Source organism: Taeniopygia guttata, chromosome Z (assembly GCF_048771995.1).
Source record: "Taeniopygia guttata chromosome Z, bTaeGut7.mat, whole genome shotgun sequence".
In the NCBI taxonomy this organism is placed as follows: Eukaryota; Metazoa; Chordata; class Aves; order Passeriformes; family Estrildidae; genus Taeniopygia; species Taeniopygia guttata.
The window spans coordinates 22766567-22789967 of NC_133063.1; the positions used below are offsets into that span (position 1 = coordinate 22766567).

General features: G+C 46.6%; 1 protein-coding gene across 1 annotated transcript; it reads left to right on the forward strand.

The window, feature by feature from the left end:
• Positions 1–8918: 8918 nt before the first annotated feature.
• On the forward strand, positions 8919–16124 carry LOC140681924 (uncharacterized). Its single transcript, XM_072922634.1, has 7 exons — positions 8919–9572; positions 10266–10613; positions 11358–11524; positions 12512–12632; positions 13711–14284; positions 14631–14747; positions 15123–16124. The coding sequence occupies exons 1-5, from the start codon at positions 9059–9061 to the stop codon at positions 13779–13781; spliced, it is 1221 nt and encodes a 406-aa protein (XP_072778735.1). The 5' UTR covers positions 8919–9058; the 3' UTR covers positions 13782–14284; positions 14631–14747; positions 15123–16124.
• The last annotated feature ends 7277 nt before the right edge of the window (positions 16125–23401 follow it).

Below are 23401 nucleotides of genomic sequence, written 5' to 3' on the forward strand. Positions count from 1 at the left end.
AGGGAAGCACAGATTTGGGATGGCAGCAGAGCCACACATTGGCTCAGAACTCACTGCAAAGGCCTGCTGGGAAAACTCCAGGACTCCACTGAGAGTAGAACTCCAAGCAGGAGCCACCCTGGCGACAGAAATCATTCACAATTAAAAAAGAGAGCAAATGTGGCAAAGCAGACGTGGGGATAATCTGTGAGTCTGATAAAATGCTCTCAATCACCGCTGCCTAGGCACATCTGCAAAAATACTTTGTTAAAAACTGAACACCCCCATGAAATACAGATTTCACTTTCCCCTTTAATTACCTTGCTCTGTGAGTGGAGACACTCTCTCCTTTTCCCTGAGAATGTTTGCCCTTCAGCACCTGACATTAAATCAAAGGTTACATACTACCACTTGGCACCATAAATGAAAACAGCCCTGCCCTCATGACAGTGTTTGCAAAGTCTTCCCTCCTCCTGTCCCCACATCTCACAAACGGAACCATCCCCTTCCTGTCCAAAGTGTGCCTGAGGTGAGTGAGGGCTCCAGGAGCTCAGGAGGGTGCAAGAGCTCTGCAGGTGGAAGGTTTTGCAAAGCTTCCTGAGCATCAATAAACTCTGGCTTTGCCAGTCTTCCCCTGGAATATTGTCCTACTCAAGGATGATCTTGGAGGACACTGTGCCTCCAGCTCACTCAAGTAAACTTTGTTTCCTTCAAGACTTGAATAGAGGAAAATTAAAATTGTAATTGTTAGCGTGAAATTTGGGTTTTGATGCAGCTGGGTTTGCTCCATTATTTGCTGTGGGAAGTAGGGTAAAAGCTTTAAATTCCCAGCAGAATTTGATTACCAGCCCACACAGACCTGAATGAGACCCAGGTGTGTTTGCTGCACGCTGGTCCAAGGGAAAAGCTGGAACAAGTCCCCTTTTATTGCAGCTGGAGCCTGTCTGTACTGTTGTCTCCAGGGCTGTCTGTGGTAAGACACGGCAATCCAGCCAGAAACGGTGGATATGAGAGTTCCAACAGCAGCCTGCTTCTCCAGAGTGAGGGACGAGGCCAGCCCAAAAGCCTGAAAGGTGTTGTGGGTACTGGAGAAGGCCAGGCTGTCCTTGTGCAGGGATGGCCTTCAAAGGGGACCTCGCACCTTGTGCTGCTGACAAAGGACAGCTGGTGGCTTTCCACAAAAAGCTTCTTTTGTCCAGCTCTTTGACATGTTCCAGCCAGCAACAATTCCTGCTGCTCACACCAGCCCCTTTGCAAGCAGGAGGAATTTGTGGAAGCAGCCTGACAGCTTGGTGGCAGTGTCCTAGGGTGACATTATGGTGTTTGTATCTCCAATCATGTGTTCTGTTTATGTTTGATAATATGTTCTGTGCTTTCAGAACTGACTCTGAAAGTGAAGGTTTGTTTTGCCTGTTATCAGCCGGTTCACCTCCCCCCATGGTCTGTTGTCTAAAAAAGGCTAGTGCTGGCTGGCTGGCTTTTGCTTGCTTGCTTGCTTGCTTGCTTTGCTTGCTTCTGCTTTTGCCTTTGCTTCCTAGTTAGTTTAGCTAAGCAGTCCAATTCTTTCCCTGGACTGTTGCTTTTTCCTTTCCTCTTCCTGAATACCATCCAACCTGCTCTGGACTGGGATCTGGGAAACACCAAGGAACACCGGAGCCTGCATTTTGTGATCTGCAGCAACCATCCCCAGTGCTGGAGAGCAATCCCCAGCGTCCAGACCCGGGCGACCACTCCCAGGAAAGACTCTCTGGATTTGTTCATCTCTTAAGAGTGGTGAAAGAGTTTTGTTATCATCTGGTGTTGTTAATTTTTTTGGTGCTGGGGAGTGATTTGTTCGTTAAATAAACAGGTTCTTTTCTATTTCTCTCTGAGAAAATTTTTTCCCGAAGCAGGTGGGTGGGGAGGGGCGGTGGGGGCTTGTTTTCTGGGGGCTCCTTCCAGAGGGTTTTCCCCAAATTTGCCCTAAACTAGGACAGGTAGGAGAATAAAATACTCAGCTGAGTGTTATCAACTCTCTGCCAGAGCCTGCATCCTCAGCCCCTTATCTCTTCCAGTTGTCTCAGACATGGAAGAAGCAGCAGGAAATCCTGGAAAAGCAGAAGGAGGAGAGGCAGTGGCTGGTCCCTGGAGGCCATGGGAGCAGTGAGAGCCATCCAAAATAGGATCTCTGCTGGGTTGTGGAGATAAGTGACCAGCCACCAATGCTCTGTGTGAGGCTGGGGCCATCTGTGAATGTGAGCATGGAAATCTGACCTTGCAAAACAGAGAAAAAGGGGTCCTTGAGTATTTGCCACAGCTTGGAGGGGCTCTGAGTCACCTGCTTCAGTGGAAGGTGTCCCTGCCCATGGCAGAGGGGTTGGATCTAGAGGGTCTTTAAGGTCCCTTCCAACTCAAGCCCCTCTGTGAGTCTAAATTACAAACCCACGATGACAAAGAGAACACAGCAAACCTGGGTCCCGCTACATTATTGGAGGCTGCCTTAGTCACTTGTGTCACCCGGAGACTGGTTTGTCTCCAAAATGTATCTGGAGAAGTTTTCATGGTCCCACAGTATTTAGGTGTGACTTTCCTGGTTCAGGGCCCCAGAAGATGCCAGAAGAGATTATTTGCAAGCACAGAATTGGTTAAGCTGCCTGTGAACCTGATGGAAGAAGTGTACTCATGTTATTGTAGTGTTTACTGTGTACAGGTGATATTTTTTCCATTTTGAATATGCAATATTCTTCCACAATGTTTGTATATGCATAAATACTGGCTTTAAATCCTAATTCCATCTTCACACAAGGATGTGTAATCCATCAGAAATATTTAACATGGAGCCGTATTAGCTTTGGGCTTGATGGTATGGGCTGTTTAAAGTGTTTGATGGGGAATGGTAGCTCTAACAAATATCCCTCCTGTTAATTTGGGTCTGTCCTTTATCAACCCTCTTGCATAGAAATCACTTCTTTACAAGCAGAGACAAAATGAAATTCCTTAATACAGATGAGAATTGTACAATTCAGCCTGATTAAAGGGGAAGTTTTTTGTTATTGTGAAAAGACAATCTAGATAACGTGTTTGCTGTGCATCCTGGAGGAGACTTCGCAGTTAAGAATGGAAAGGAAAAAGACATTTCTGTTAAGAAGTGTCTTGAAAGAGCATTCTGTTTTACCAGAAGCAGCTACACTGATACTGACCTCCACAATTATAAATGCACAACAACCACTTCTATTACTTAATCTGGCCATGATTTTTAGCTGCAATTCCAAAATCTCATTAAATATGTTGCTGTGCTTAAAGAGAGCAGAAACACCAACATTTCTCATCAGCTTTCTGGGCTGGAAAGACCATTTAATTTATGTTCCCTTAGATGTCAGCTTAAACTCTGATGTGCAAACCTTAGGTCATTGTTGGACCTTATAAACTTCTTTAGCACTGACATAGACGCAAACCTGATATAAAATCCTTTAGGCATCGCAGTGATTTAGAGGGACAGGACTTCACTGTTCCATCACAGAATTTACTTGCCCCTGCAAGTCATTTTGACAGTGGAAGTGAAATCCATGCCTTGCTATCTGAATGCGCTAGGATTTTACTCCTGTCCTGATAGACAACAGGGAAAAATATTTGTTTCTATTATACCACGACATCTAAATCTTTGGTTTGAGAGCAAAAGGAAAATGTTACTTTAAGAAGTAATTTCTGCCTGGACTATTTGATATAAGGCAAGCTGTGGTCTGCTGGCAAAAGCAGCATTGTCCCTGTGGGTACAAACCCTCCTGAAGGATGGACAGACTGCTGTCACAGGGGCCACATCTGCAGGATGAAAACCCACCGTGCCGTTAACTCGATGCAAACTAAACACAAGTGACACAGCTCTTCATCCTCAGCAAGGACTTGCCTCTGCAGAGATGTTACTGACAGTCTCAGCTCTCGTTTACAAGTGTTGTTAAATTATCACACAAATCGACCGCCCGTCCCTCTCTTGCCCTTCTTGGCGTCCGCCTGCCGAGCTGCTGCTGAGAAAGGAAGAGGTAGAGTCCTTCAGAGCAAACAGAGACTTTCCAATGAGCAGGAACTTCCTCCTTTCTTTTATTTTCAGTGACAATAGAAGGGTTTGTCTGCAATCTCTGTGTCAGCAGGGAAATTGTGCTTACCCATCATGTCAAGGATCTGAATAACCTGGATTTTTATTGGTGTAAAACCCAGAGTGACCTCACCTTCTGCAGGAATATGGAGAGAAGAGTCAAAAGGGATTCCTGGAATGTTGCAATAAGCAGATAGTGCTATTAAACATATATAGATAAAAAGGGCATCAGAGATGCTGAATGTGGGCAAAACATCAATGTTATGTCCTGGCCATGGTATGGCAGCAGGGCCAGGGCAGTCATTGTCCCCCTGCATTCGGCACTGGAGAGGCCACACCTCAAGTGCTGTGTCCAGTTCTGGGCCCCTCAATTCAGGAAGGACACTGAGGGGCTGGAGTGTGTCCAAAACATGTCTTCAAGTCTCTTAATCATTTCACCTTCTCCCATTTGACCTGTCTGCTTGGAAGTGAGGAACTCTGTTTGCAACCCCTACCAAATAGGGAAACTATTTAGACTAAGACCTTTTTCCTGACTTTGGCTATGCAGAAATGAGAATGATTTTGTTTTCACTGGAAAAGAGCTAGAGTTTCTGATGGGATTTCTCAGTTTGGACCTTTCTGAAAGCTCCTGCACTTGCCTTGGTGGTTTGGGGCTGTATTGCAAAGCAAAGACAGAAGAATGACTGCAGCCAGGGAAAGAGAGGGTTTGCACCTGGCCCTGCCGTGCGGAGCCCAGCCAGCCCCGGGAGCCGCCCTGCCCATGCTGTGTATGGCTGCTTGAGCCATAATATCCTGCTGCTCAGCTTCCTTGAGAAAAGCTGCCATTTCTTTGGGAAAGGGCTCTTCACTAACAGTTTGACTCACAAGTGGCTCATTGATGTCTCTCTAATTCCCAAGTCCTTTCAGATCTACAGTTGCCTTTTAGGGATGTACCCCTGTTGCTCCTTTGATTTCTGTGGCATCCTCTTTGCCTACCATTTTCAGGAATGAGCAAGGTTCAACGGAAGGACTTGTCTTTCTTACTTCATCCTGGGTCATTTAATTTGAAAAGTTTTACACTTGGATTTTCAACAGTGAATTGTCATTGGCCAAGACTTCAAAATCTCTCCGCATACTCGTGTTTCAACGTGAAAGTTTTTACTCCAAAATAGTATCTTTCACTGAATTTTAGTAAAAAATTAAATGGGAGAAAAGTCTTCCACTTAGTGTTTTTGCTTCATCAAAATTCCATGAAAATACCATATTGATCCAGAACACAGTGCTTTATTTGGATACTCCTGAAAACTCCATGCCTTCCTTCTCCCCTTCCTTTGCTCAATGCAAGGAATACCAACATTTCTTATGCCATATTTGTTGCCAATATGTTTGTTTGAAGATCATGCATTTAGTAATGTTATGTTAAAATCATCTGATCTGGAATCCCTTCCCAACTTCAAAATTCACACACTTCATTTGTTACTCCAGCTGCACCAGACCTAGACGTCTCTTTCATCTACTTTCTCTGTTGTAATTGACCAGTCCTTACTCTCTTTGATCACTGATTTGGTCAAATAAGACTAAAATGCAATGATCCCTTGAAACATGGTGATCTAGTCAGTATATTTCATATTTTCCCATTTATTAGGTATCAAGACTTAATTCTGTCATTTAATAAATATCTTCAATGATATGAAATGAATAGAGACCTTCAGCTTTAAGAGGCAGAAGACATAAATTCCATTCAAATTGGCCCAGTAATATTTATTTTATCTTCAGAGTGACTCATGAACTGTTTCAAGTTTAGATAAGCAATTAATGCATCCATGACTCTTAAGAGACAGCAAAAAGATGATTTTGAGCAAGCAAATAATGGCTTTCTTTGGCACGCAGCAGACTCTGTAGTTTTAAAAGAGAATTTCGCTACATTTTGTGAGTTTTAAAGAAGTAAATGGAGAAAAAAAAATCTTTAATGTTTGGAAGTATCATATATAAATTTGCAATTGTTAATGTGAGAATCTACAGAGTATCCTGCTTAATGATACATGTAGTTGTGCTGTTTTTTTATTTGCTCATAGGTATGTTTGTGTAAATAACCCCATGTGAAGGATTTTTTCTAACACTTTGCAGGAATATTTAAATCTGATTTATATTCATGCTCTAAACCCTGTGTGTTGTGGAAAGAACACTAGTGCCTATATAACATGGTTTCCTTTTACAAAAACTCTTTTTTCCTAATAATTTCCAACTTGTTCCCTGTTCTGCTTGGGTCAACAGAGCAGTGCCACTCTGTCTCCATCTGGAATGTGTCTGTCTCTTTCTTCTTCGTGTTCCAAAATCACTTTCAATCCCTGTCTCCCACAGCTCTGCTGGATGACAAATAATTGCAGCAGCAGTTCATGATCTCAATACCTGTGCATTATTTGCTGCCATTCTGCAGAACCCAGTAGAGATGTGTAGGCTGCGCAACAATTGGTGGATTTCTCTATTTTCACACCTATATATTGTCATGGATTTAATGCTTCTTCTGCTCCCGAAGTCTCTCTAGGTCCATTTATCTACTGCTATTGCTCAGGGCACAGCATACCCAGTGCTTTTCAGCTGGAACAGAATTGTTTTAGCAAACATCTGTGTGAATGCTTATGCAGATACAGTATAAGATAGGTTTAGGAGAGCTGCATCATACAAAACAAGAAGAGTGTGCATTTTTAGGAGAATCTGAAGAAGAAGAGAGGTAGTTCTTACACACTGGACAAGAGCTCAAAGTGCCTATTGTTACAGAGCACCCTGCAGATCATCCTGTGCTGCCTTTGCGCTCAGCCTGAGGTGCCACGTGCTGGTCTCTGGGCTTGTGCATTGCCAAGGAGATCCCCGTGGAGGGCACTCCACAGCCCCGTGAACGCACAAGAACTTTATGACACATTTAAGGCTCACACACATGCAATAACCCTAAACCAAAGTAAAACACCACAACAAACAAAAAACCCCCAAGCAAACAAAAAACCCATGGAAATTTATTTACAAGTTATAATCAGTTGTCTCGTGTCCCCTCCATTCTGTTATCCAAACCACTGTCAATGTTAAGACAGAAGGACAAAGAGAGGGTTTAGCAGGACTGACAAAGTTTTGGTATGGGTGGAGCCTGTTGGCGCTGCCTTTCGGTAGGGATGGATGGCACAGCCCCGGGCCATGGCAGAGCAGCCTCCTGTGCACCTGCAGTGGGGTTCAGCAGCAGTTTAAGCCACTCTCACCCTGCATTGCCCAAGGGCTGCTCTGGCAGCGTCCTCAGCTCTCTCTTGCCCCCTTTCCTTCCGTGCTACCCCGGCAGCTGAAAGCCAAGCTGGCCAAGGGGGTGTCTGTGCTCTCAGCACAGTTTGGTTCTACTGTTCGAAGACTTGTGCTGCCACACGCTGGGGAATCTGCGGCTGAAAGCTTCACTGGAGTACAACAAACAGAGGGCCTGACAAGAGGGGAAAGGACCCTGAGGTCAGGCAAGAGATGAAGGGAAAAGGGGAACGGAAAAGGAGAGAAGAGAAAATTCACAGGGCTTGATACTTAAATCTTCCTGCAAATTTTGCATACAACTATTGTTCTGGATTCCCAAAAGATCAACGGTGTCTGAGTTTATTAGTAAATAAAAGAGATGAAAAAGAATATTTAGTTGTTCATTGGCTATTCTGAGCACTGATGATTTTGGGATCTGAAGGGAGATGCAGTATGTGACCATGTTACTGAAAAAATATATAAATATGCATATAAAAATGTGGAAATCAGAACCACAGCATAAAAAACAAAAGGTCAAATCAATTCTGACATTTCCTAATTTTGAAAGTAAAGAATCTGAGCTACAGGTTTGCTAAAATTCTTGTAGGTACTTTTATATGTACTACAAGCATGCAAAACTTCAGAATGAGATTTTCAAAAGCAGTATGTCTTCACCGTGTTCTAACAGTTTTCCAAACAGTTAGAGACAACAAAAATATTAAAATTCTGGAAGCTCTCAAACCCTTTCATCTCAGTCTAATCCTGAAAATAAATGTATGTTATGTGTCTTCTGAAAAATAGGCATAATTATATTCTGTTAAGGAGAATTTTTTGTTGTTGTTTGTTTGGGGTTTTTTGTGGTTTTTTTGTTTAATCAGCTGTCTAGTACTGGAAACAAAGCAAGATCTTTATTGTGGCATAGAATAGCAGCAGAAAGAAGAATTTAATAGACTGTATTTAGAGCTTCATATTTCTTACCGGTTATTTTTGCTGGAATTGCTGGACAGCCAAACTGATAGGATATGGATGGAGCAATGGATGAAGGCTACCCCAGCTTTACCAAGCCTTTGAGAGTGTTTCCTACAGAATGCTTAAACACAAATTGTCAAAATGCCCAGCAAGGAAGACTGAAAAATGGATGAGGAGTGTCATCAGTAGCACAAAATAGAGCTGGAGGTAAGGCAGGAGTGCTCTGACCCCCAGAGGCTGATCCTGGGGCAGATACTCTTTAATGTCTTCATTCGTGGCCAAGCTGGAGGAGCAGTTTACCCTCAGCAAGTCTGCAGACAATATGAAACTGGCAAGGGCAGCTGATAGCTCAAATGCTTTTGCCATTTAAAGGGACCTCAGCATGCTAAAGAATTGGCCTGAGGGGAATCTGATGGCGTTCAACAAAGGGAAATGAGAAGTCTTGGACTTGGACAGGAATAACCCCAGGCAACAAGAGCTGCAGGAGGCTAACTGCCTGGGAAGCAGCTTTTTTATTTTCCTTCCTTGCTGGCTTGGGATTGGGCTGCAAAGCAAAGGCAGAAGGATGGCTGCAGCCAGGGAAAGAGAGGGTTTGCACCTGGCCCTGCCGTGCCGAGCCCGGCCAGCCCCGGGAGCCGCCCCGCCCGCGCTGTGCCCGCGGCCCCGGCTCTGCCGCGCTCGTCCCGCCGAGTCCGGCCCGCGCCGGGGCCCGAGCGCAGCGCCCCCCTCAGGCCGCGCGCCGCCGGCGCAGCCGCGGCCGTTGCGCTGTGGCCGTTGTGGCGGCACTCGGCGATCGGCACCATGGCGGAGCTGCCGCTGCCCGCCGGGCTCTGCGCCAGCACCTTCCCCGCCAAGCTGTGGCGCCTGGTGAACAGCCCCCGCGTCCGCTCCGTGCGCTGGGACAGCCGGGCCCAGGGGCTGCTCATCGACCGCTCCCTCTTCGAGCGGGAGCTGCTCAGCCCGGGCGACGCCGACGGGGCGGGCGGTGAGAGGGCGGGGCTGGCCCCGGACTCCTTCGAAGCGTCGCGCTTTGGCAGCTTTGTGCGGCAGCTCAACCTCTACGGCTTCCACAAGGTGCTGGGCGGGATTGGCTCAGCCGAGCTGGGCGAATCCGGACGCTGGCTCCACTACAGCAACCCCAACTTTCGCCGCGACCGCCCCGACCTCCTGCTCCGCATCAAGCGCCTGACCAGGGCCAACAGGCAGCGGCTGGCGGCGGGGCTGGAGGTGCGCAGCCGCCGGCCCAGCCGCTTCCAGGAGCTGCACGCGGAGCGCGCGGTGCCATCCTTCCCCGCCGGGCAGCCGCCCGGAGCCGGTGAGACGGGGCGGGAGCTGCGGGCGCGGAGGGTGGCGGGGCTGAGGCCGCGGGCACTGCCCGGCGGGGCAGGAGCGGGCCCTGCCCGTGCTGGGGCTGCTCAGCACAGCTGCCCCGGCTGGCACAGGGGCTGTCCTTGGGCAAGGCAGCTGTGCCGGCAGGGCCCGGGAGCTGTGCCGGCTGTGCCGGGCTGCCGGGGCTGGGGGACAGTCCCGCCGCGGCTGCGCTCACCACGGCCTGGCCCGCTCGGCTGCAGCTGGCCCTGCATTGCGCCCTGGCTGGCGCTGCTCCTTGCCAGTTCTGGGGTTCTTGGGGAGCTCTCCGTGAGTGCGTGTGAGCTGAGGGCTCGGTCCTGGTCAGGTCCAGTGGGAGGGACCCCCCTGTCCCTCTGGGGCAGTGGGGAAGAGAGCTTCAGTTGGGTTTCTGGCAGTTGGCCCCTGCCAGGGAAGGGCAGTGGGACAGTTTTCCCAGACAGTTGAGCGAATAGGGGAGAGCGAAGTAGACAAGGAACTGCTAGTTAAATAGCCCCAGAGCATGTTTGATTCTTTATTTTCTTTCTCACCCTGCTTGGGAGGGTGGGAGCTTTTGTCTTCCCTGACATAAGTACAGTTGCTGCCAAGGGAAGCACACCCAATCCCAATAATGATCCAGCCTTTCCTTTGCTTCCTTTCTTCTTTCCTCACTCCTACACAGTGCTCTCCTACCAGGACCTCAGTGCTGCCTCACCTGAGGGTTTAGAGCTGCCTCCAGGCCCTTCCAGGCAAAGTGCAGGTGCTCAGGAGTCTGAGCTTTTCCTAGCATCTCCCAAGAAAATCTTTACCTCATCTGGACTTCTTGGGGTTTCGTCAGAGGAACCAGGCACCGGCAAATTTAGTCTCAACTGTGAGCTCATCATCCCACTGGGTCCCATGGAGCATAAATGCCACCCTGAGCTCACCATTCCTCTGGTTCCTGTAGACCATCACAGCCCTCCCATGGCCTCTCCACAGAGAAGCTGCTGCACATCTTCCAAGCAGCATTTGCCAGCCTGCAGCCCATCAGGTATGGAAAGAGCTTCTACCTTTCCTCTTCAAACAGGTCCTGGTTAATGACCATTTGAAGTGTTTTCCTGCAGTGCTTCCTGTCCTTGCTGCAGACTGGGAGGGTGTTCTGGGCATTTTCCAGACAGCCTCTCTGTAGGGGTACAAGGGAAGGCAAAAGATATTGCCTGAGAAGTGGTCGGTGTTAGGTGCACTCCCCTGTTTCTTTGAATGAAGACAAACTAGGACGGTGATAGGATATTGCAGAATGTTTAACACTGTCTGCCCTGCAAATCAAGCCGTGCCATTGAAATGAGCTCTGTGTGCTCCAGAACAGCTGCACCAGCAGCATAGGGCCTCAGCCTCAAGGTTGTTTTTAGAATAAACTCACTAATTTCAGTGTGTGTGTCTGAGGATCTGGGCTCTTCCTGGGTGCATCTACATTCTGTGGTCTTTTGTGATGAGAAACTCCAGCAGCCAAATCCCAAAGCTGCTGAGAAGATACAAAAGGCTGTGATTATAAGGTGTCTTTGTGTGTGTGTGTCTATACCAGATTTACAATCCATGCTAAAATCTGTGTACATGTCAATTAGAATAACTGTTTAAGAGGAAGAACTCACTTTTCCAGTTCCCTGGGAAGTCTGAATACATTTTTTGAACTGAGGTTGCTGTGTGCTTTTTGTGATGTTTCATCCAAGGCAGCAATAGAGCTTTGCATCCCAAAGCGACATTCAGGAGCCTGACCAATGTGTTTGGATTCTTGTAGCCACCAAGGACACTTCAGCCCCCTGTGCTGCAGCTGGCAGTGCTGGTTTTGGAGCATGGACAGCTCCCAGCTGGCTGTGGAGTACTCCTGGGGAAGAGGAATTGCCCCCAGTGGATCTGGACATGGTGCTTGAGACACTGGAGGAGATGTTTTCTCCGTCTGCTCAGGTAACTGCATTGGACAGGGATGAAAGGGGCTGGTCTGAGAGCTTTTGAATGTTGGTGCAGGGCTGAGAAGCAAAGGCTTCTTGAGTTCAGCTGTGAACAGACAGGGAAGGATGTGCTTGCTAAAGCAAGATTTCCTAAAGAGGGAATGAAAAATTCTCCCCCCTGAGTAAGGATGAAAAGGTGTGAGCCTTTTGTGTTGGCCAGGTTTGGGTGCTCGTTTTCCTGGGAAGAATCCTCCTGCAGGGGCATTTGTGGTGAGGAAGTGGAAGCTCGGTAGGTTCTAAGAGGCTTTGTTTGATGGGAAAGAAGAGAATTGCCACTGAAGGAAAAGTGTCCCGTGCAGGGAGGGGCATGCGAGAGGTGCCTCTGTTCCAGCAGCAGATGTGGAGATGTGGGCTCTGCCTCTTTTGGGTGGGTGGGCCAAGGCAAAGCAGGGCTGGGCTGCAGCTGCTGCTGCTGTGAGAGCCCTGCTGTGCCTGTAGGCGCTCCCACAGCCATGGGTGGGGCTGGGCTGGAGCTGCAGCTTTCCTGTCCTCTCAGTAACCTGGTGCCTGCAGTCCAGTTTCCATCCTCAGCTGGGCAGACTGGCCAGTCTTGCTGTCCATGTTGCAGAGCTCAGTCACCTTGCTCTTGGGCATCTCTGTGGGAAGAGTTGTGTGTTCCCATGCAGTCCTGCCAAGCTGCAGCCTGGATGAGACTGCTGTGCTCAGGGCTGTGGAGGGAGGAGCACATCCCTGTGCCAGGAGCTGGCAAGATTTGTTCCTTAGCAGCCATTCCACGTGTTTAGTGTCACACCCATGTCCAACACTGTCAGCTTTGACAGCCTTTGGACTGTGTTTGAGGAGTCAAATCTTTTTGACAGTTGAAGGGCTTTGGGGCCCAGACTTCTTGTTAGGAGCGCGGGATTAAGAGCGTGAGCCACAGAGTTGTTGGACCAGGTATTCTGTGTAACTGCTGAGAAGGGTTTCTTTCTGTTTCTCTTTCAAGGGCAATATTAATGTTGTGCCTGAGGCTTCAGGAGGGAAGCCTGTGGACAGAGCTGCAGCAGAGGGAGCTTCCTCTGGCACCGAGAGCTGCACGAACAGTTCCCAGGAGCCCGAGGAGCCTGGTAAGGACAGAGCCCCCATTGGTTTAGAGAGGTGTGAGACGGCTGCTCTGAGGCTGCCTCTGGCAGGAGGGGAGATGAGAAGAGTTGAGTTCTTGTCTGCAGGGTTGGTGCTTCCCGGTGCCTTCAGTTCAAATCCTGCACTGGCACAACCTCCCTGAGCCCTGCCCTCCACGCTTCTGCAGAGGTTCTGACACCGCGTCCTCTGCTTGTGGGAGTTGTGGCACCAAGTCAGGTTTCCCAGTTTTGTACTGATGCCCATGGATAAGTTTGCTGCAGGGTGTCAGTGCTCTGCAGGCAACACTGAGTGACTCTTGAAGCAAGAGTGGAAAACCCCAGCAAAAAGTCAGTGTAGAAGTCTGAGCTTTTTGTCTCCAGGCATTAAATCAATGTAGTACCAGTCTGCTGGTAGCTGTTGTGAGATACATTAAAAATACAAGCAGCAGAAGCTCTGAGACTAAACAAATCCTTAGTCATAAATCCAGTAGCTCAAGGAAAAACTAAAATTACCCCAAATTAGCAAGATCTAAATGAGAGAGGGAGCACTTTGGATTGGCATTCTTGTGCAAAGCTGGTGCAGCCTGCAGGCCTGGTAGGGAGCTCTTTTCTTCCCAGCTTTTAATCCCAGAGCTGGTGGTTGTTTGGAGGAGCTGTTGCTCACGGCAGAGGGCAGTTTGTAGATGGCAGGGAACAATGCTAGTTCATAACTCAGCCCCCAGCAGCCCTCAGCTTCAGCCATTTCAGTGAGGACTGAGGTCTATCTGTCCTCAGAGAGGACAGAGGGAGCACAGAGAAAGGACAATCCTGGGCTTCTCTGTGGCAGCTGGGACTGTCTGTGTTTCAAGCTCTCATGGGTACCATTTGCACTGCAAGTGCTGAGACTTTATTGAGGTACATCAATGCTTTACACAGTTTGGAAAAGTTGGAAGGATCTCTGTTCTTTAAAGAGCAGGTCTGAAATTGCCAACTAAGAGTCTGCCTCTCAGGCCATCTTTGACAGTCCCTGGTAGTAGGACAATTACTTCCAAAGGGAAAGATGCACAGAGGCCAAAATTGGCCCAGCGTTCCTTTTGCTTCCCAGATATCCATCTGATCTACCTTGCCAGGAGGGCTGCCCTGCATGGGAAGAAGGATCAGAGGGAGAGCCTGTGACCATCGGGCAGGTGGAATACCTCTGTTTATACATAGATTCATAGATTTCTGTAGTTCTATTTATCTATCTATATAGTTACACTTATAGATTTATAGAGGTGTGTTTATATAGTTAAATATATATATATTTATAGATGTGATAAATTTATATTTTTATATATGGAGTAATGTTTATACATTTTTAGATTTACATTTATGTATGTATAGAGTAACATTTATATATATGTATAAATATGCATAGTTATGTAGTTAAGAGTTATATGAATATTTAGATGCACAGATTGAGCTGTGTAGGCCTAGGCTGCGTTTTTACCTCTTTCTCCCCTCGGCTGCCTTTTTCACCTCTTGCTTTTCCTCCTGTGCCCCCTGTGTCGCCTCTCCCTGTGCTGGGTCCGAGCTGGAGCCGGGCCGGGCGGAGCAGCAGCTCCAGCCCGGGTGTCCCTGGAGCGGTGGGAGCTGCCGCTGGCCCCAGGCCCTGTCCCCTGAGGAGCTGCTGAAGGACGGTGAGAGCGAGGGGGCCGAGGGGGCGGTGACGCTGAAGGGACGGTGACCCTGAGGTGCTGCTGGGGCTGAGGGGTGTGGGGCAGCCGAGGGCGATGGTGGCACTGAGGTGACAGGGAAGTGGCACAGGCGGAGGGCGTGGCGGGTCTAGGGGGACAGGAAGGGTCAGAAGGGACTGAGGGGGTGAGAGGACTGTGAGGGGCTGAAGAAACTGAAGGGGGCTGGGGCTTTGCCGAGAGCATGGCGGGGCTGAGGGGATGGAGGGGCCGGCAGGGAGCACAGAGGGCTCCGGGACTGCAGCTCTGCCAGGCCTTGGAAGCAATTCCAGAGCCTCCGCTTTTGCCACAGCTGCAGTGAATCATTGAGGACAGCCGGAGACTGACGGGATCCAGCAGGGAGAAGCCGCTGGCCAGCAGCAAGAGCAGGGATGGGAGACCTGCTGCTGCCACCCTGGAGAGAGCCCGGGTGAGGCACAGGGCCGGGGAGGCAGGGTGGGGCTGAGGGTGGCGGGGCTGAGGCCGCGGGCACTGCCCGGCGGGGCAGGAGCGGGCCCTGCCCGTGCTGGGGCTGCTCAGCACAGCTGCCCCGGCTGGCACAGGGGCTGTCCTTGGGCAAGGCAGCTGTGCCGGCAGGGCCCGGGAGCTGTGCCGGCTGTGCCGGGCTGCCGGGGCTGGGGGACAGTCCCGCCGCGGCTGCGCTCACCACGGCCTGGCCCGCTCGGCTGCTTTTTCCTTCTCACCCTCCTGGGGAGGCTCTGAGATCTTCTCTTCCCTCATGGAAGTGCAGCTGTTGCCAAGGGAAAGGTCCCCGTACTGACTCAGTGTTCCCTTTGCTTGCCAGCTGTGCCTTCTGCCATCCCTGTCCAGGAGAGCTGCTCTGCACGGGAGGAAGAGACTGAGGGAGAGGCTTTGGACATGGGGTAGCTGGGATCCCTCTGTTTGGAGATCTGTTTAGAGATACACGGACTTGCACATAGACAGTGATAATTCCGTGTATATTTCCATATGTGTCTTGCTATTTGTATGGGTTTATTTCCATTAGTATATGTTGTTATATTTATGTATACTAATGTTGTTCTGTTGATATACTATATATATATATGTGTATATATATTTGCTATTAAATATATGTGTATATATGTATACACATATACACACATATATCTGTATTAAATTCTTTTTCCTGGGTATACAGTTGTGAAGTATCTCTTTTGATGTAGTTGTAGTGGCTTTTAAAATATATATATTGCTATTTGTATAAATATATTTGTCTATTTTTCTATATATATTTATCAATTGCTGGATGTATATCTGTTTACCTATCTAGACTTGTATAGCTGTATATGTCTATTGATGCAGTTGGATGGATATTGAGATTGGTGTAGTTGTCTATTTACAGATTGGTTTTTTCATGTATCTTTTTATATATATTGTATGTAATATGCAATATTTAATCTATATTTACATCTGTATGTTGTTGTGGTTATATATGTATTACTTTCTATTTAACTATGGATGCAGTTGTATAGTTGTATAATTCTATCCATTGAGTTTTAGTACAGGGCTATTTTGGGAGAGTTATTGATATTTTTGTATTCCTAGATGGGCTTTACTTTTGTAGAAATATGTAATAAATTAAGTTGTGAGACAACTAATTAATCTTTGCATATAGTGAATTGTTGTAGAGGTTGGAAATAAATTAAGGTAACTGAAATTGTTCTTTTTATATTTTTGCCTAGATTGTTTGTAATAATCTAATAAATTCCTGACTTTAGCCTTAACTGAGATTTGTATAGTTCTGTATTGTCAGTGTGGATGTAGTAATTTGTAATAAATGACGTTTTCCAACTGAAATTGATTCTCGTGCATTTGTCAATCAGCAGAGTGGCTGTAGCAATCTGCAGGAAATGCCATTTGTCAGCTGCACTGCGTGTTTTGTGATTTGTGCTACCCAAAGCCATCAGCAGATGTAAATGCTGGAGGATTTTGGCCATGAAAATCTCTGGCCAAGCCCAGGACTTGCACTCAGGCTGGGCAAGGGAAGCACAGATTTGGGATGGCAGCAGAGCCACACGTTGGCTCAGAACTCGCTGCAAAGGCCTGCTGAGAAAACTCCAGGACTCCACTGAGAGTAGAACTCCAAGCAGGAGCCACCCTGGCGACAGAAATCATTCACAATGAAAATAAGAGAGAGCAAATGTGGCAAACCAGATGTGGGGAGACTCTGTGAGTCTGATAAAATGCTCTTAATCACCGCTGCCTAGGCACATCTGCAAAAATACTTTGTTAAAAACTGAACGCCTCCCATGAAATACAGATTTCACTTTCCCCTTTATTTACCTTGCTCTGTGAGTGGAGACACTCTCTCCTTTTCCCTGAGAATGTTTGCCCTTCAGCACCTGACATTAAATCAAAGGTTACATACTACCACTTGGCACCATAAATGAAAACAGCTCTGCCCTCGTGACAGTGTTTGCAAAGTTTTCCCTCCTCCTGTCCCCACATCTCACAAACGGAACCATCCCCTTCCTGTCCAAAGTGTGCCTGAGGTGAGTGAGGGCTCCAGGAGCTCAGGAGGGTGCAAGAGCTCTGCAGGTGGAAGGTTTCACAAAGCTTCCTGAGCATCAGTAAACTCTGGCTTTGCCAGTCCTCCCCTGGAATATTGTCCTACTCAAGGATGATCTTGGAGAAAAATCTGCCTCTAGCCCAAGTAACGTTTGTTTTCTTCAAGGCTTGAATAGAGGAAAATGAAAATTCTAATTGTAAGTGTGAAATTTGGGTTTTGGTTCAGCTAGGTTTGCTCCATTATTTGCGGTGGAAAGTAGGGTAAAAGCTTTAAATTCCCAGCAGAATTTGATTACCAGCCCACACAGACCTGAATGAGACCCAGGTGTGTTTGCTGCACGCTGGTCCAAGGGAAAAGCTGGAACCAAGTCCCCTTTTATTGCAGCTGGAGCCTGTCTGTACTGTTGTCTCCAGGGCTGTCTGTGGTAAGACACGGCAATCCAGCCAGAAACGGTGGATATGAGAGTTCCAACAGCAGCCTGCTTCTCCAGAGTGAGGGACGAGGCCAGCCCAAAAGCCTGAAAGGTGTTGTGGGTACTGGAGAAGGCCAGGCTGTCCTTGTGCAGGGATGGCCTTCAAAGGGAACCTCGCACCTTGTGCTGCTGACAAAGGACAGCTGGTGGCCTTCCACAAAAAGCTTCTTTTGTCCAGCTCTTTGACATGTTCCAGCCAGCAACAATTCCTGCTGCTCACACCAGCCCCTTTGCAAGCAGGAGGAATTTGTGGAAGCAGCCTGACAGCTTGGTGGCAGTGTCCTAGGGTGACATTATGGTGTTTGTATATCCAATCATGTGTTCTGTTTATGTTTGATATTATGTTCTGTGCTTTCAGAACTGACTCTGAAAGTGAAGGTTTGTTTTGCCTGTTATCAGCTGGTTCACCTCCCCCCATGGTCTGTTGTCTAAAAAAGGCTAGTGCTGGCTGGCTGGCTTTTGCTTGCTTGCTTGCTTGCTTGCTTTGCTTGCTTCTGCTTTTGCCTTTGCTTCCTAGTTAGTTTAGCTAAGCAGTCCAATTCTTTCCCTGGACTGTTGCTTTTTCCTTTCCTCTTCCTGAATACCATCCAACCTGCTCTGGACTGGGATCTGGGAAACACCAAGGAACACCGGAGCCTGCATTTTGTGATCTGCAGCAACCATCCCCAGTGCTGGAGAGCAATCCCCAGCGTCCAGACCCGGGCGACCACTCCCAGGAAAGACTCTCTGGATTTGTTCATCTCTTAAGAGTGGTGAAAGAGTTTTGTTATCATCTGGTGTTGTTAATTTTTTTGGTGCTGGGGAGTGATTTGTTTGTTAAATAAACAGGTTCTTTTCTATTTCTCTCTGAGAAAATTTTTTCCCGAAGCAGGTGGGTGGGGAGGGGCGGTGGGGGCTTGTTTTCTGGGGGCTCCTTCCAGAGGGTTTTCCCCAAATTTGCCCTAAACTAGGACAGGTAGGAGAATAAAATACTCAGCTGAGTGTTATCAACTCTCTGCCAGAGCCTGCATCCTCAGCCCCTTATCTCTTCCAGTTGTCTCAGACATGGAAGAAGCAGCAGGAAATCACTGATCCTGGAAAAGCAGAAGGAGGAGAGGCAGTGGCTGGTCCCTGGAGGCCATGGGAGCAGTGAGAGCCATCCAAAATAGGATCTCTGCTGGGTTGTGGAGATAAGTGACCAGCCACCAATGCTCTGTGTGAGACTGGGGCCATCTGTGAATGTGAGCATGGAAATCTGACCTTGCAAAACAGAGAAAAAGGGGTCCTTGAGTATTTGCCACAGCTTGGAGGGGCTCTGAGTCACCTGCTTCAGTGGAAGGTGTCCCTGCCCATGGCAGAGGGGTTGGATCTAGAGGGTCTTTAAGGTCCCTTCCAACTCAAACTCCTCTGTGAGTCTAAATTACAAACCCACGATGACAAAGAGAACACAGCAAACCTGGGTCCCGCTACATTATTGGAGGCTGCCTTAGTCACTTGTGTCACCCGGAGACTGGTTTGTCTCCAAAATGTATCTGGAGAAGTTTTCATGGTCCCACAGTATTTAGGTGTGACTTTCCTGGTTCAGGGCCCCAGAAGATGCCAGAAGAGATTATTTGCAAGCACAGAATTGGTTAAGCTGCCTGTGAACCTGATGGAAGAAGTGTACTCATGTTATTGTAGTGTTTACTGTGTACAGGTGATATTTTTTCCATTTTGAATATGCAATATTCTTCCACAATGTTTGTATATGCATAAATACTGGCTTTAAATCCTAATTCCATCTTCACACAAGGATGTGTAATCCATCAGAAATATTTAACATGGAGCCGTATTAGCTTTGGGCTTGATGGTATGGGCTGTTTAAAGTGTTTGATGGGGAATGGTAGCTCTAACAAATATCCCTCCTGTTAATTTGGGTCTGTCCTTTATCAACCCTCTTGCATAGAAATCACTTCTTTACAAGCAGAGACAAAATGAAATTCCTTAATACAGATGAGAATTGTACAATTCAGCCTGATTAAAGGGGAAGTTTTTTGTTATTGTGAAAAGACAATCTAGATAACGTGTTTGCTGTGCATCCTGGAGGAGACTTCGCAGTTAAGAATGGAAAGGAAAAAGACATTTCTGTTAAGAAGTGTCTTGAAAGAGCATTCTGTTTTACCAGAAGCAGCTACACTGATACTGACCTCCACAATTATAAATGCACAACAACCACTTCTATTACTTAATCTGGCCATGATTTTTAGCTGCAATTCCAAAATCTCATTAAATATGTTGCTGTGCTTTAAACAAGGAAAGAGAGCAGAAACACCAACATTTCTCATCAGCTTTCTGGGCTGGAAAGACCATTTAATTTATGTTCCCTTAGATGTCAGCTTAAACTCTGATGTGCAAACCTTAGGTCATTGTTGGACCTTATAAACTTCTTTAGCACTGACATAGACGCAAACCTGATATAAAACCCTTTAGGCATCGCAGTGATTTAGAGGGACAGGACTTCACTGTTCCATCACAGAATTTACTTGCCCCTGCAAGTCATTTTGACAGTGGAAGTGAAATCAATGCCTTGCTATCTGGATGCGCTAGGATTTTACTCCTGTCCTGATAGACAACAGGGGAAAATATTTGTTTCTATTATACCCCGACATCTAAATCTTTGGTTTGAGAGCAAAAGGAAAATGTTACTTTAAGAAGTAATTTCTGCCTGGACTATTTGATATAAGGCAAGCTGTGGTCTGCTGGCAAAAGCAGCATTGTCCCTGTGGGTACAAACCCTCCTGAAGGATGGACAGACTGCTGTCACAGGGGCCACATCTGCAGGATGAAAACCCACCGTGCCGTTAACTCGATGCAAACTAAACACAAGTGACACAGCTCTTCATCCTCAGCAAGGACTTGCCTCTGCAGAGATGTTACTGACAGTCTCAGCTCTCGTTTACAAGTGTTGTTAAATTGTCACACAAATCGACCGCCCGTCCCTCTCTTGCCCTTCTTGGCGTCCGCCTGCCGAGCTGCTGCTGAGAAAGGAAGAGGTAGAGTTCTTCAGAGCAAACAGAGACTTTCCAATGAGCAGGAACTTCCTCCTTTCTTTTGTTTTCAGTGACAATAGAAGGGTTTGTCTGCAATCTCTGTGTCAGCAGGGAAATTCTGCTTACCCATCATGTCAAGGATCTGAATAACCTGGATTTTTATTGGTGTAAAACCCAGAGTGACCTCACCTTCTGCAGGAATATGGAGAGAAGAGTCAAAAGGGATTCCTGGAATGTTGCAATAAGCAGATAGTGGTATTAAACATATATAGATAAAAAGGCATAAAAGCTCATAAAAGCATATGGAACTGATGTAAACCTAATCAAAAAAGAAGCATTTTATTGTAATAAACAGTGAGGATTGCAGAGCACAGGAAAAGAAGTTTCTGGTGGGAGGAACGCTGGTTTTAAAGGTAAGACCAGCTCTTGAGGTTTGATTTGTTCCTTCTTTCAGACCACAAGGAAGTCATGGTGTTCTAGAGTACAATCTGGTGCCAAAAGTTTGAGAAGAGGGTGTGGTAAGATCACCAGGGTATTTTACCTGTATCTAGGAAGAAGCCTGCAGAGCTTCTCTTTGGCTTTGCTTGAAAGTAGAAGTCCCGTTTTTACCAAGAATTGTGATCTCTTGGTGTGTTGGAGGAAGAAAAAGAAAACAACAACCACCTCAAATCTGCACTGAGGTGAGGTGTATCACAGTGGGCTATGAGCTCACCAGGCCAAGAGACCCTCCTGTTATTTAAACTGTACTTTCAATAATAACAGTAATTTCTCAGTACATGTTGATTTCAGCAGGAACCAGCAGAGTAAGTCAGTCTCTTTTTTTGTTCTGGCTTTTCACCTATCACTAAGGAAAGGTGTTATTCTCAGCTGGATTTTAAATTCTTCAGAAGTCAAAACTGAATTCAAGTCAGGTTCATTAACACTGTAACTGTCATACTTCAAAATTCTTGTATCCTTTTATATTTGCCTGGAGATTTGAGCTCATTCCATGACATGAAGAAAAGACTACAGTTGGGACTAATTCTTTTTTTGCTATGAAACAGTTTTCAACAGAAAACGGAGGAATAAAGCCTCTGAACACATCTTTACTTGGAAGAAAGGTGGCTGCTGCAGCAAATCAAAATCCTTATCAGGACAAAAAGGATGAGCTGTCATTCTTTATGTTATTATGAGTGCATGAAATACTGTTACTAAGCCTTTGTTTTCAAGATTATAAAACACACAGTGCAATGTGAATCTCTATTTAATCTCCTTACCAGTACAACTTAGGCTGGATTCTGAGAGCCCTGTTTAATTACTTTAATGCTTCAATAATTCCTGTGAATGTTCAAAAGCTATTAACCATAGCACTCAATCTCTGGCAGATACTTGGCCTTGAAGGAAAACTTTTTTTACTGATTTTTTTCCTATCTCTTTAAAACTCACAGAGTTCAGTTAATGTCAAGAGCTAGAAAGCCAAAGCATGTGGGAAAGGCCTATTTATTGTAGCAAACATCTCTGTTGTCAGAAAATGTCCTTTAGATAAAATCAGAATTTCCAAGGACTCCATCCTCTCCCTTTCCCTTTCTCTTTCCTTTGCCTCTATTTTTTACCTTTTTCCTTCCCCTTTCCCATTTCCCATTTCCCATTCCCCCTTCACTCCTATTGTCTCTTATTTTCACAGACAGAGGTTTTTATAACCCATCATCTTCAAAGGGATTTACCACCCCTTCATTAACTCTGCCAGATGCTGTTTGAAGGTGCTCTCTCTATTCTCTGAGAGGCATCTCTACACCATCCTGTCCCTGCAGATGCTCTTGCCTGGTGGCAGAGGCTGTCACAGCACTGCCAACAACAAGTGTGAGGTCAGAGCTGCAGAATTTGTCATTGCTGGCCTGAAAGTGCCACCCCTGGAGGAGAAATATCAGTAGGAGCTCATGCTCTGCCTCCCTGAGCTGACAAATCCCTGGAGTCCCTCCTGCTGTGTTCTGTGGCAGCAGTACAGAGGAGGCAGAGGATGTGACAAATCCTCAGGGACACCTTGGGCTGGGCTCCTGGCAGCAGGACCTTCCCTTGGCCCATGGTCAGTCCTGCAGACAGGTATGGCCACGCTCCTCAAAACACTTCTTCCTTTTTGGGGGAAATCCCTTCAGCTTTAGTCACTTGAGGCTCTGAAAGAGGCCAAAGACTCAACCCTCTTTTTCTAATAAAGCAGATCATGGGCGGTTCTTCAGCCCATGGAATTAAAAATCAATTCTTTTGACCTAAGTAGCCTCCAAGAACATATTTTATGAGGGAATTACTTTTCCACACATGGTGCACTTTCCCTCTTTTACTGCTAACAAAATCCCAGTGTTTGATTCAAACAGCCCCAGGATATTTTAAGGAATAGCTTAGAAAATAGCTCACAATCAGGCTCTTGAGAAAAACAAAGTGTGTTTTCTAATATAACCAATAAGTTTGAGGTTTGAACGTTTTGCATTTGCAACTGAGGCCCTGTAAGCAATTGTTGTCTAATTAGTAGGTGAGGTACTTCTGATCGAAGAACTAAGTTTTGCACGGCATTTCCTAATGGAGAATAGTCAAAATGGATGTTTGGAGAGTGTGTTATGATAATGTCGTATGTTCAAGGTTTCACACACACACACACACACACACACACACACACACACACACACACATCTCTCCTTTATACTTTTCTTTTATAAATACATAGTTCTAAGAATTTATAATTTTTATTTGGCAAAAAGGTCAAAGACTCAGTAGTGAACACATATCAAGCCTCCTGGACCTCCGTTCTGACCATCCAGGGCCATAGGGTGCTACTTCAAAAGATGTTTTTCAGTCAATAGTAGCAGACATAGGCCCCAAGGCACCAACCTGCCCTCTTTGTGTACCATCAGCAGAAGAAATTTGTTCCTTCCAGTTCCCAAATGTCAAAAATCATGTATTTTTGCATGCAAACTATGATGACTTTTGCTGATGTCCATAACATTTCACAGGGCTAAAGATGATTAAGATTTCTGAACTTTTACAAAATAGAGGTGCAAAGGTCACAGAAAGCATAGCAAGGATGAAGGTTTAATCACCCTGAC

Excerpts from the sequence above, each read along its gene's own strand:
- LOC140681924 (XM_072922634.1), top strand. The coding sequence starts at position 9,059 with ATGGCGGAGCTGCCGCTGCCCGCCGGGCTCTGCGCCAGCACCTTCCCC. Across the intron at positions 10,614-11,357 it reads GCCAGCCTGCAGCCCATCAG|CCACCAAGGACACTTCAGCC; the intron begins GTATGGAAAGAG and ends GGATTCTTGTAG. Across the intron at positions 11,525-12,511 it reads TGTTTTCTCCGTCTGCTCAG|GGCAATATTAATGTTGTGCC; the intron begins GTAACTGCATTG and ends TTCTCTTTCAAG.